The sequence below is a fragment of the Eriocheir sinensis genome, chromosome 5 (genome assembly GCF_024679095.1).
Source record: "Eriocheir sinensis breed Jianghai 21 chromosome 5, ASM2467909v1, whole genome shotgun sequence".
NCBI classification, from domain to species: Eukaryota; Metazoa; Arthropoda; class Malacostraca; order Decapoda; family Varunidae; genus Eriocheir; species Eriocheir sinensis.
The window spans coordinates 20,168,615-20,181,990 of NC_066513.1; the positions used below are offsets into that span (position 1 = coordinate 20,168,615).

The 13,376-nt window shown below is 44.7% G+C and overlaps 1 protein-coding gene across 2 annotated transcripts in view; it reads left to right on the forward strand.

Annotated features, from left to right (window-relative positions):
- Window positions 1-13,376, forward strand: part of LOC126985068 (dual 3',5'-cyclic-AMP and -GMP phosphodiesterase 11A-like) — a 191,903-nt gene that overhangs the window by 169,886 nt on the left and 8,641 nt on the right. The window contains exons 10-13 of one of the 2 annotated variants that reach the window (XM_050839444.1): window positions 1,927-2,064; window positions 6,300-6,734; window positions 10,969-11,036; window positions 12,646-12,824. In XM_050839444.1, coding sequence (XP_050695401.1) covers window positions 1,927-2,064; window positions 6,300-6,734; window positions 10,969-11,036; window positions 12,646-12,824 — 820 coding nt within the window. The remainder of the gene's footprint in view (window positions 1-1,926; window positions 2,065-6,299; window positions 6,735-10,968; window positions 11,037-12,645; window positions 12,825-13,376) is intronic. The other variant, XM_050839455.1, reaches the window with a different exon arrangement.

Consider the following 13,376-nt stretch of genomic DNA (forward strand, 5'->3'; position numbering starts at 1 on the left):
CGTTAAAAGAGTTAGATCCTGATGTTTCTTGGTAATAGTTAGGCGTCAGAAACCGGCAAATACTATGCTCTGAGTACGATAATCTGGCAACGGTGTTCTCGTCCTCCCTCCCACGCTAAATTTAGGTCTGCTCATTTTACCCTTCGTGGTCCGCCTCCTCCCCCACACGCAAAGTTTTTATCCTCCCACTTTTGTCTTCACGGAGAGGCGGCAGCAGCAGGAGCGGGGGCGGGGCGTGGACGAGACGAAGGCGGGGGTGGAGGGGGCGGCGGGCAATTTTCCTCCGTTATTTTCCCATCATTTCTTGAGGCCGTGACGCGCCTCCGAGAAAGAGTAAATAGAACAAATCATTTCCCGCCTCGCCAACCGGTTTTTATCGTCGTCTTATCGCCCCTCGTGACGTCCCGGCGAGATAGCTCCACCGGATTTTGTCGTATTGACGGGACCAAGATCTGTATTGGACGGGACATCGATCGGTATTCTTGGACGCTCCCAACTCCCACATCAACTATCTTCAAAGGCCGCAGCGGAGGGCGGTCGGGTCCTCTTGAGTGTTTTTTTAGGTTCTTGGTACAAAAGAAAGGTCAAACTACCACCGGGGTCATAAAAGTACCCCTGTAAATGCTCACAACTCCCACGAAAGCCAAGTCAGATATGTGTGCTTGGGCGCCGAAATGCTTAAGAGTGTGTCATTGTGAGGTGGTGCATGACGAGGCTTTTATTTGCAGCACCGCCAACGTGTCTTGTCCGCATGAGATGGATGGAGACGGTGCTTTTGGTGGTCACGAAAACTGCAATTGATTACGTGGTGCTATTTTTGGTAGAAATTATTGGAATTTGAAATGGGTTACTCTTTTCTCCTTTATTGTGTTTTGTGACAAACTGCACCATTCAATCAGTCAATCGCCCTGTCGGTAATGATTTTAGAGCGTACCCTACTACCTGTAGAGAAAGTTTTAGTGTTCCAATATCATTTTTTTTTTAAATAGTGTTAAGAATTTAGTTTGACGATTGTGTGAAAATGTTTTCCTTATCGTTATATCTTTTTTTCTTTTTCTTCTTAATTCATGTATTCGTAATTTTTTTTCATCCTATTCCGGTCTTTTTTCTCGAGCCGCTTAATATTTTTTTCGGGGCTCTGCTACGCAAGTACCAGAGCAGCGATAGCTCAGAAAAAAAAAAGAAAGACGTGCGCGGTATTCATAATGTAATTTTCGATGCTGTTGCTCAAGGGTAATGGACATTTTTTTCTCATGTGTTCTTTTATTACGATAACGGTTATGGGCGTATGACGTTATGTACATTACTCCCTACGGTAATGCCGCGTGAAGGTTACGAGCTTTTTTTTTTTTTACATTGTGAACGAGGTTACTGGAGTGTTACGTAACTACTTTCCTCTCTTCAGTGGCTATACTGTCTTCGAGGCTTACGAGCATATTTTTTTTTCTCAGCATTCATTTTTTACACTAAAGGAAGCACCCAAGGGTACGTGTATAAAAGTGCTGCCCCAACAAAACAAAAAAAAGTTATAAAAAAAATGCGTAGTAAAATAAGATCGGAGAAGTATCTTAATAAGCTGTTCTTGAAAGTATTCAAACCGTATGAGGACGAAATTTAAACGAAGGAAGGCTGTTTTAGTGTTCACCAATGAATGGGATGAAGGAACGAGGGTACTGGTTAACTCTTACATTATGAAGATGGACAGCAAACGGATGAGCTTGAGCAGAAAACAATATACAGTGAGTGTTAGTCTTAAGAGGTACGGGCATGATCTTTTCTCAAATTCTTTCTGATTTTTTCTTTCTTTGTGATAGGGGTTAAAGGCGCCCATGCGATATTAATGTATATTATTTTTTTATAATTTCTTCAGGTTTACGAGCACATATTTCTCATTTCCCTCATAGTTCCACCTTTCTCCCCCATCAGAGTCTGCTGGAGGTGGTGCACGATTTGTTCGAGGAGCAGACGTCGATCGAAAACGTGATCCTCAAGACGCTGCAGCGGGCACAGCGGCTCCTCAAGTGCGAGCGTGCCGCCGTGATGCTGTTGGAGGACGGCAGCGAGGTGAGGGTGAGGGGGGGAGGGAGGGACTTCGTGGAGTGCTAGGGAGGGAGGGAGGAAAGGAAAGCGATGTTGTGTAAAGAATAAGGGAGGGAAAGGGGCGGGGCGTTGTGGAAAGAAGGAAGGAGAGAAATGAGGAAGTTGTGTAATGAGGGAAGGAGAAAAGGGGGGAAGGGAGTTCGGTAATGAGTGAAGGTGGAGAGGAAGGAGTAAGGAGGAGGGAGATAGCGTTAGAGAGGAATGAGGGAGGGGAAGGGGCGGTGCGTTGTGTGAAGAAGGAAGGAGAGAAATGAGGGAGCTGTGTAATGAGGGAGGGAGAAAAGGGGGGATAGGATTTCGGTAATGAGTGAAGATGGAGAGGAAGGAGTAAGGAGGAGATAGTGTTAGAGAGGGAAAGAGACAGGACGTTGTGTAAAGAGGGAAAGAGGGAGGAAGGATAGAAGTAAGGATGAATGTATTAATTAAGAAAGGGATAGGGTGTTGAGTAAGGAGGGAGAGAGAGAGAGAGAAGAAGGAATTAAAGGAGTAAGGAGACAGTGTTAGAGAGGAAGATTCTGCGGTAGGATGTTACGGATGGCGGGAATAATGGCTTTAGGGTGTTAGAGAGAGAGAGAGAGAGAGAGAGAGAGAGAGAGAGAGAAGGGGGTTAGGGGGATCTAGAATAACAACAGGAGGCGCGTCTATCCTCAGTAAAACTCCCTGAAGTCTCTTGGTGGCAGCTGCGAGCAAATGTTGGGAGCAGTTTGTGGACTTGTTTGCGTTCAGTTTTGGCGTGGTGTGACCGGGGAGAGGGGGAGGGAGGTAGGTGAGAGAGAGGAAGGAGGGAAGAGGGTGAAGGAGAGAGGAAGGGAGGTAAGGCGGTAATGTGTAGTGGAGGGGAGGTAATGGAAAGAGGAAACAAGGGGGAGGTGAGAGAGAAAACAGAGAATTAGATTTTTAGGGTGAAGGTGAGAGGAAGAAAACAGAGTAAGGAAAAAGGACACGGGAGGAAGAAAGAGAGGCTGTCAGGTGGGGATTAAAAACAGAATGAGGAAAGGAATGGGGAATAAAAGAGAGGAGAATGGGAAGAGGGTGAGAGGGGATGGCAATCTGGGGGAAAATGGAAATAAAGGAAGGTAAAGAAACAAGAATGGAGATGGGAGAGAGGGGGATGTCAGGCTGGGGATTAAGAAGAAAGGAAATAGAGGAAGAAAGAAGAATAGAGGCCGGGGAGGGGCGGCACGAAGAAGAGGAAAAAGAAAATATGGGAATGGAAAATGAGGTAGGGAAGGAGAGGGGGCTGTCACGTGAGGCTTAGAGGGCAGAGAGAATGGGAACAAGGGAAAGAAAAAGAGAGGAAGTGGGAGACACGGGAGAAAGGGAGGAGATAGAGAGAAATGGAGGAAGGAGGGGGTGGAAAGGGGCGTGAAGTGGGAGGGAGAAAAGTGGCTAAAGTGCGGAAAGAATGGGAACAAGGGGAAGAAAAAGAGGAAGTGGGAGAAACACAGAAGAAGGTAGGAGGGCAGAGATGAATGGAGGAGATAGAGAGAAAGGAGAGGAAGAAGGGAGGGAAGAGGTTGGAGAGAGGTGGGAAGGAGGAAAGTGTAGAGAGAAATACCTAGACTCACAGCAAAGGAGACACGGGAGCAAGGAGGGAGGACAGAGGTAAGGGAGGAGATAGAGAGGAAGGGGAGGAAGGAGACGGGAGGAGGAGAGGGAGAATGTGGGAAGGAGGAAGGGGGTAAAATGTGCCTCAGCTCGCAGTATCCAATAAAAAACAAATAATTATCAAGCAAAATTAGCGTGATTAGAAAACTTCCGATTTATTTAATTGTGTTTCATTCTTCGGTAATTCGTGATTTGCTTTTTAGGATAATTATTCCAACGCGCTTTCCTGCAACTAATGAAATAATGCGCACGATTACCGCAGATTTTCTCCAGCCCAATAGCCATGTGTCTCAAACTTTTAATATATATGAACATTTGTGCGCCCTAAATTACCTGTGAAATTAACTACGGACATTCTTCATTGACTCTTAATTAATAGGATTTCAGGGGACGCAGAAAAGAAAAAATATATATATCAAACATCATATTAATTCCAGCTTTTTATTATCAAATTCAAAAAAGTCACAAAATCCAGCTTTAAAATGGTTCAACGTAAGGAAGCTTTTTATTGTTAATTTGTTTTTATAAGGCCGAGTAAAAGTTAATCATAATTTCAGGTATTTATCGATATTTAATTCCGGGAAGTTATCATATAGAGTAAAAAGTCTGTGATGGTGTTGAGAAGGCGGACCAATTCCCTCTATTACAGTATCAAGTCTCAGTATCCATCTCATAATGTCCTCTCTCCGTTGTTTTATTCCTTTTTTATTGCCCTTGAGCTGTTTCCTTCGCCGTTAAAAAAAATGTTCCATGTTCCTTTGCTAATAAGAAGATAAGAAATGTCAGTCTTGTGTAGCGTGATTGGGTCAGAATAGACGTTACTACCCGACAGTCGTATCTCCCTTTTCTCCTTTCCTTCCCTTTCCTCACACTCTATCTGCACTTTAACATCTTTCCTCCCTACCACCTCATCCTCCGTTTTTCCCTTCCTTCCTCCTCTTCCTCTCTATCTCCTCCCCTGATCTCCGTCTCCTACCCTTCTCCAATGTCTCCCACTTTCTTTTCCTTCCCCTTGTTCCTATTCTTTCTGCCTTTAAACTCCTCCTGACAGCCCCCTCTCCCTTCCTTACCTTCATTTTCCATTCCCATATTCCCCTTTTCCTCTCTTTAATAACCCAACCAAACAGTCTCACTCCCTCCCCCCTCTTCTCTTCTTTCCTCCTCTATCTCCTTTCTCCTTATTCCCCGGCCTAACATCCCCCTCTCTCCCATCTCCATTCTCGTTCCTTTGTCTTTCTTTATTTCCATTCCCATATTTCCTTTGTCCTCTCTTTCTTAACAGCCAGTCCCTCCCCCTCTTCTTTCTTCCTCGATTTCCTTTCTCCTTGACTTGACTTCCACGCACCTGAACTTTATAAACGTTTCCTGATGTTAGGTGATGTCAGTGGCGTTTTGCGTGATTGGCTCGTAACTGGCTGCCTTGTGCGCCTTTGTCTGACTAATGGTTGCTCTCGTGCACCTTATCCGGGTCCTCCACCTGTTCGCCTGGGTACGGGAAGGGAACATTCTCACCAGGTAGCGCGGGCGAGTGTCTGGGAGTAATTAGTGAGGCCAGGTGTCTCTTCAGGGAATACTCTCCCACGTTAATCACTTTACCTGCCTGCCACGCTCACCTGTTCCTTCCCTTTAAGTAGCCGTTAATTAAAGACTTACAGGTGAATCTTCTAGGCCAACATTTTCACCATTACTTTTTCTTATGTGTCAAGTGTGGGTTAACTTTAGTATTCTTTTTATAGTTGTTTCTTTTCCAGCGTTTTTCATTAAGTACTTTTATGTGAATCTTCTCGGGCAACATTTTCCTTTATCTCTCCGTGTGTGTGAATTGTTGGCCAAATTTAGTCGTGTTTTTATAGTTGTTTCTTTCCAGTAGTTTTTTTTCTCAATATGTATTTCCGTGTGAATTTTAGAGGTCAACATTTTTTTTCTCTTGACTTTATTCTTCGTGTGCGTAGGATGTGTTTTAATCTTCCACAGTAGTATCACAGCAGTTTCGTTCCAGCATGTTGCCACCCTAATGACCCTTCCCCACCCCCCTCAGTATTATCCCCTCCCACCCCCTTTACAGTAGATTACCCTCCACTTCCAACCCCACCACCACCACCACCACCACTCAAGCATGTGTTATGAATGCTGTCCACACAACCGACAGAATGTATTTTGTCATTCAATATAGAGAGTTTGTAGTTGTTGATGTCTGATAGTTGTAGTATTAGTAATGTGTTTTCTTGTTAGAGTTTTCTTAGTGTGTAATATATTCAGTAGTGGTAGTAGTAGTAATAGTTGTGAAAGTGGTAGTTTTGGTAGAAGTAGTAGTAGTAATAGTTGTAGTAGTAATAGTAGTAGTAGTAGTAGTAAGAGGAGGAGGAGAAGTAGAAGCAGCAGCAGCAGTAGCAGTAATAGCAGTGGTGGTCATTTTAGTGATAACATTGTCAGCAGCAGTAATGGAGTCGGTCGAAAACAACCTTTGGTGCACACATTATCAAAGTTGTATTACACGTGTAGCAACACATGTGTATACTCAATGAACACACACACACACACACACACACACGTGCACCCCAGGTAGGTGATGTGGTGATATAACCTGGCAGGAGGGAGACCAGCCCGGAGGAGTAGTAGGCGGAGGACTAACAGGAGGAGGTGGAGGTGGAGGAGGCGGAGGAGGGGGAGGAGGGGGCAGTGAAGGAGGGGAGGAGGGCCAAGGCTGGGTGGTGGTGCGGCGCGAGACAGACACCCCTCTCTCCCCCCCTCCCATGTCCACCGTCAACAAGGTCATGGCGCAAGTGACCACGCGGAACAACAAGGTCAGGGAATCGAAGCCGCGTCCACCTCCTCCACCGCCTCCACCGCCGATACTGCTCCTCCAACCACCGCGCCTGCATATGACCCGCCTGCAACCACCGCCTCCACCTCCACCGCCCTTGCTGCCGCCTCTTCCACCCAAAGTGCCAAATGACGTCAAAAGCGTGCCAACCGGAGGGCGTGGTCAAGAGATGTTGGATACTTCACTAGCGTCTGCAGGCAAGGTGACCCGGCCATGAGTGTGAAGGGTCGTGAAGGGAAGGGAAGGGAAGGGAAGGGAGGGGAAGGGCAAGGAAGGGAAGGACAGGGCAGAGTAGGGAAGGGAAGAGAAGGGAAGGGTAGGGGAGGGAAGGTTGGTGTTAAGTAGGGAGGAGTGGGGAAGGGAAGGGAAGGGAAGGGAAGGGAAGGGGGGGAAGGGAGGGGAGGGGCAAGGAAGGGAAGGACAGGGCAGAGTAGGGAAGGGAAGAAAAGGGAAGGGTAGGGGAGGGAAGGTTGGTGCTAAGTAGGGAAAAGTAGGGAAGGGAAGGGAAGGGAAGGGAAGGGAAGGGTAAGGAAGAGTAGAAAAGGGATAAGACGGGAATGGTAGGAAAGGGGGGAAAGGGTAGAGTAAGGAAGGGGAGGGAAAGGAAAGGAAGGGAAAGAAAGAGAAGGGAAAGACAGTGGAAATGAGAAGAGGTTAAAGAGCTAATGAGGCGAAAAGCAGGAGAGAGGAGACGAGAGAAATGAAGGGGAAACCTGAAGAGGGGAAAGGGGAAAGGAGAAAGGTAAGAGTGAAGAGAAAAGGTACGAGAGGAGAAAAGAGAGGAGAGAAGATAACGGAGAAAGAAAAAAATTGGGGAGATGCAAAGGGATGAGTTTAAGGAAGAGGAAAGAAGAAAAAGAGCTTGTGAGAGAAGGGAGAGAAGAACTGAAGGGAGGGGAGAAGGGGAGGGAGAAGAGGAAAAAAGTAGGAAAGAGATGAAAGAAAACTGGAAAGAGACAAAGAGATAATGGAAAAGAGAAAGATAGGGATATGATAAGAGATGAGTTCTAGAAAGAGGAAAGGAGAGAGGAGAGACCTTGTGAGAGGAGGAAGAGAGGGACTGAGGGAAGGGCAGAAAGGGGGAGGAAGGAGATGAAAGAGAGAGAAATGAGGGGAGAAACAATGAAAGAACTTGAGAGGAGGAAGAGAGGGGAGGAAGGGGGAGGAAGGAGAGGAGAGAGAGAGGATAAGTGATAGGAGAATTTAAGCTAGAAAAGAAACCTTGGGAGATGAAAAGAGATGAGTTCTGGGAAAAGGGGAAACGAGAGAAAGTAGGAAGAGAGGAACAAAAGGGATAGGAGTTAGGGAGGGAGGAGAGGAAAGAGTGAGAGAGAGGAGGGAAGATGAGAGAAAATTGGAGAGAAGGGAGAAGACAATTTGAAAGAAAGAGCATGAGAGATGAAAAGAGATGAATTCTGGGAAGAGAAGAGAGGAGACAGAGCTTGTGAAGGGAGTGAAGGGAGGGGAGTCAGAAGGGGAAGAGTGTGTACATTTTCAGTTTTTGTTCAGTCGGTTTTCACTATAACTCTTGCTCTCCCTCCAAGTGATAGGGTACATTCATTCTCTCTCTCTCTCTCTCTCTCTCTCTCTCTCTCTCTCTCTCTCTCTCTCTCTCTCTCTCTCTCTCAAGGTCAGTTTTCCTCCATTACACTTCTTTTTCCTTTCTTTTATTCCTTCCTTGCCTCCTTTCATCTCGCCTTTCCTTCCTTCCTTCCTTCCTTAATTATTTTTTTTATTTATCTCTTTCTTCTTTTCTTCCTTCTTTCCTTCCTTCCTTCCTTTCTTCTTTCCTTTCCTTCCCTCTCTTTCTTCTATTCCTTCCTTCCATTCCTTCCTTCCTTCCTTCCCTTGCCACTTCTGTTTCTTCCTTTCTCATTCCTTTCCTTTCTCAGTTATTTCTTTACATTCCGTCCTTCTTTCTTCCTCTCCGCCATTTCTACCTTCCTTCCTTCCTTCCTGCCTTTCTTCCATCTTTTCTTTCCCTCGCCCTTCTCTCCATCTTTCTCTCTTTCTCTTATGAAGCCAAACTAAAACCCCGCTTTTCTCCGTTGTTTCGTTAATTAAGTTTCCGTCTTATTTGCCAACGTCGCTGACTGTTCCTGTGTACAACGACTTCCCTTCGTTATCTTCACTTTTACATCGCCTCTTTCCGCTCATTTTAGTTCGTGTATTTCTTTCCTTTTTTCCTCATGTACTGTTGCTGAGCTGTCTTACTTTTTTTCCTTTTTTTTTTTCCTTTTTTTTCTTCGCCTTGTGGTTGCTTTACGTCGCTGCGCCATTTTGCTCCTCCGTTTTGCATCCTCTCAGCGCGCAGGGAAATTTTCTGAGAGGATTAATTGCGTCTGAAAAGCTTTAAGTCTGACCTAAAAAATAAAGCCCCCGCAGTGCAAAGCTTCCCTGCCCCGTGTGTCTGAATATACTAAAGCTTGTGTGATGTGTCCCAGCTTGGCGCGAGGTAAGGTTCGGCTTAAGAATGCTTACCTTATCTCTCTCTCTCTCTCTCTCTCTCTCTCTCTCTCTCTCTCTCTCTCTCTCTCTCTCTCTCTCTCTCTCTCTCTCTCTCTCTCTCTCTCTCTCTCTCTCTCTCTCTCTCTCTCTCAAGGCGTCATCCTCTTTTTTTTTTTCTTTCTTTACTTTCCTTTCTCTCGTTCCGCTCCTACTACCAAGTAACACTCTCTCTCTCTCTCTCTCTCTCTCTCTCTCTCTCTCTCTCTCTCTCTCTCTCTCTCTCTCTCTCTCTCTCTCTCTCTCTCTCTCTCTCTCTCTCTCTCTCTCTCTCTCTCTCTCTCTCTCTCTCTCTCTCTCTCTCTCTCTCTCTCTCTCTCTCTCTCTCTATCTATCTATCTATCTAAATTTATCTGTCTGTTGTGTGTGCTGTATTCGGTCGTGTCTTCCGTCCCTTGGCTGTTAAAGGTACGTGTCTGTTGTGTCTTCCGGCTGTATCGTCTGTGTTGGGAACGAGTAAGAAGTGTTTGTTTCTTTGCATAACGTTGGCTTGTTTGTGTGTTTTTTTTTTCAGGCTTGTAATTAAGTCGTACGTGCATGGTGTAATGTGTGTTTGTGTTTGTGTTCTGCATTTACGTTTGTGAAGAATACTTTTTTACTTAGCCATCAGGACAAGCACGGCATCAGTAGCGTGTGTGTGTATGTGTGTGTTTTCTGTTTGCTTGCTTGTTTTTCCTTTCGACTGCATATATAACGTGATGCGGGTTTTTTTCCCCTCAAGACACACTTACACACACCCACACACACACGTAATGGTCATCGTAGTGAGAGTAATCAGCGCTATATCACTGTTGTTCTTTCTTCCAGGGATTAGCTCACCTGCTCGTGTATAAAATATTAAAAGTAAACTTGCATGACAATCTCCTCCTCCACTCAACCACGTGATAATGATGATGATGAGAGTCCTGTTTCGCCTCCATCCTCTCTCCCTGCCCAGCCCAAGCCCGTCTACCCAAGTCCTGAGCTCTTCCTGTCCATTTCTCTCCTCCCTTTAGCTCTCCCTGTCCATTCCCTCTCTCCCTGCTGCCTCCACGCTCATTCATACTCTCCCTGTTTTCTTCTAGCCCTTTTCCTCTCACCCTGCTCTCCTCCTGCCCTCTCCAAGCCCATTTTTTTTCCTTCTCTGCCCTCTCCAAGCCCATATTTTCCCTCTGCCCTCTCCAAGCCCATTTTTTTCCCCTCCCTTCCCTCTCCAAGCCCAGTTTTCCCTCCCTCCCCTCTCCAAGCCTTGTTCCCATCTCCTTGTTATCACCCTGAAATCTCCACGCCCGTTTTATCTCCCTGTTCTTCCCATACCTGCCCCCCCCCCCCCCTCACTGCTCTTTCCCTGCCTTTTCCAAGCCCTTACATTTACTCCTTGCTCTCTCCAAACCTTGTTCCCATTCCTGATCTTTCCCAGCCCATTCCCTTGTCCACTCCTCCTCCTCCTCCTCCTTCTCTTATCTTTATTTTTTTTTACTCTCCACTCTTCCTTCCGTCGTTCTCATTTCGTTTCTTATCTTAATTCATTTTTATTTCTCTCTCTCTCTCTCTCTCTCTCTCTCTCTCTCTCTCTCTCTCTCTCTCTCTCTCTCTCTCTCTCTCTCTCTCTCTCTCTCTCTCTCTCTCTCTCTCTCTCTCTCTCTCTCTCTCTCTCTCTCTCTCTCTCTCTCTCTCTCTCTCTCTCTCTCTCTCTCTCTCTCTCTCTCTCTCTCTCTCTCTCTCTCTCTCTCTCTCTCTCTCTCTCTCTCTCTCTCTCTCTCTCTCTCTCTCTCTCTCTCTCTCTCTCTCTCTCTCTCTCTCTCTCTCTCTCTCTCTCTCTCTCTCTCTCTCTTAATTGTAAATTCTCTCTATCTCACTCTCATCATTTTATATTAATATAAATTTTTCATATACACTTATATTTCTTTTTGATGATTACTTATATATTTTTCTCTCTCTTGGTGATGCAGAAACAGAATGTGAAGTTTTCCAGAATATTTGAGCTGAACTGTCCCGTGTCCGGCCAGAGCACCAACAAGTAAGTGGTGATGATGGTGGTGCTGGTGGTGAAGATGGTGTTGAAAGTGACGGTGACGATAAAAGAGGTAATACGTAACGGTGATTGATTGTGGTAAGAATATGGTGACGTAGTGGTTATGGTGTTCGTGGTGAGTGGTGAGAATGAAAAGTGATGACTGGTGGTGATGGTGATGCAAGAGGTTAATAAGTAAAGGATAATATTATGGTGACTGGTGGGGGTTATGGTGCTGATGGTGAGGTGTTGGTGTTGGTGGTCGATATAGTGGTAGGTAACGTGATGGTGATGGCAGTGACAGTGGTCGTGATGAAAGGTGAAGATGAAAGATAATGATAAAGGGCAGTGGTACAGTAAAGGTGATGAGAACTGATGAAAAATGATGAGGTAGAATATGATACTTGATTCCCTAAAGACATGCAAATAAATGACAAGGGAATAGCTATTTTAACCTGGTACCAGTGACGGGCCAAATTTGTGGCTTTGCCGTGTAGCAGCGACGGACCAAATTTTTGCCATGATATAAACCCCCAAAATGGATGATGCATAAACTGATCATTCATGTGTTGATATATATTATTAAATGGTTTGCATGAGTGATGATTTTTTCTCATTATTCTCGCTTGGAGGGGCCTTTAAGAAACATGATCCCCGCAGCTACCAGGTTAATCATCACCTGCAATAAGCTTTGAAAATATACCTACAAAAATAAATATACCAAGATAGAAGACTAAATTGATTAAACTTAGAAACCTTTTAGAATATAATATGCATGTCCAAACATTTTACATTTCAACTATACTCGTGCACTTTGGGGTCAATCTCTTTCTTTCCATTCACTGCCCACACCCTCTCTGCCTTTCCTCCTTTCCTGCCTCTTTTCTTACAGTTCCTTTCCTTCCCTGTCTTGCTCTATTCTTTACTCTTTTCCTTTCCATTTTTCCCTTCTATCTTATCCCTGTTCTTTTTTTGTTTTGTTTTTGTATTCCTTCTATCACCATCATAATCCTTTCCTCACCAATCTTTCTTATGATTTATTTCCTCCCTATTCCTTCCTCTCCCTTTTTATTCTCTCATCTTATCTTCCCTCCTTTTCTTCTTCCACTCCCCTTCCTATCTCTTTCATCATCATCATCATCTCTTCCTTACCAGTCTTCCGTATGATTTCTTTCCTCCTTATTCCTTACATTCCCTTACTGTTCTCTCGTCTTATCTTCCCTCCTTTTCTTCTTCCACTCCCCTTTCTATCTCTTTCATCACCAGCATATATTATCTCTTCCTTCCTACTCATCTCATGTCTGATTTTTTTGCTCCCTTCTTCCCATTCTTTTCTCTTCTCCATCTTTTCCTTACCTTGATTTTTTTCCTAGAATTCCCATAACAACTTTACATAACCTCCTCCTTTTTCCTCACCTGTCTTCATCTCACCACATCCTCACCTCTTCTCCCTTCTGATTCCTTTCTTCCCTTCTCCTTCCCTGTTTTTCTTTCCCTTCATCTTTTCCATGCCTTATTTTCTCTCTCCATTTCTCATTACCAGTTTACATAACCTCCTCCTCCTCTTTCTTTACCCGTCTTCACCCCACCTCATCTTTACCTCTTCTTTTTTCAGTGCCAAGCAGGTGGGCTCGAGTGAGATGGCCAAGCACCTCCTTCACTTGGCGGAGCAGGTGGCCTCGACAGGGGAGAACCTTAACATAGCCGAGTGTTTGGAGGTGGAGAAGGGGAGTGCAGGCAACGTGAGGTCCATGTTAGCGATGCCCATACGAAACAGGAACTTCCAGATAATTGGTGAGGAGACAATTAGACATAGACTGAAAAGTAGACAGACAAATAGACAGACATATAGACAGACAAATCAATAAATAGAAATACAAACAGACTAATAGACAGAAAAATCAACAGAAAAATGGGCAAGCAGAGAAATAGACAGACAAGTAGACAGACAAATAACAGCAAAGACAAATAGACGTACATATAAGCAGACAAACAGACAGACAAGTAGACAGAAAATTAGATAAATATACAAGCAAACAAACTCAGATAATTCAGATTGTTGGTGAGGAGACAAACAGACAGACAATTAGACAGACTCAGATAAATAATAAAAAAAAAAGAGAGATATAGACAGGCAATCTTTCTTTCTATTAGAGAGGCAGGGAGACAGGGAGACAGACAGATAGGGGTTAAAAAGTAGTATTTCTATGGTTATTAGTCCCCTATTCAAAAACTGTGCTGGCAAAATACTTCCCACTAATGAAAATTTGCTGAAAAAAATTCCTGACTGTTGAAGGATAAGACTCCATTCCTGGAATCTGCTTATTACGGTTCATTTTTGCCATC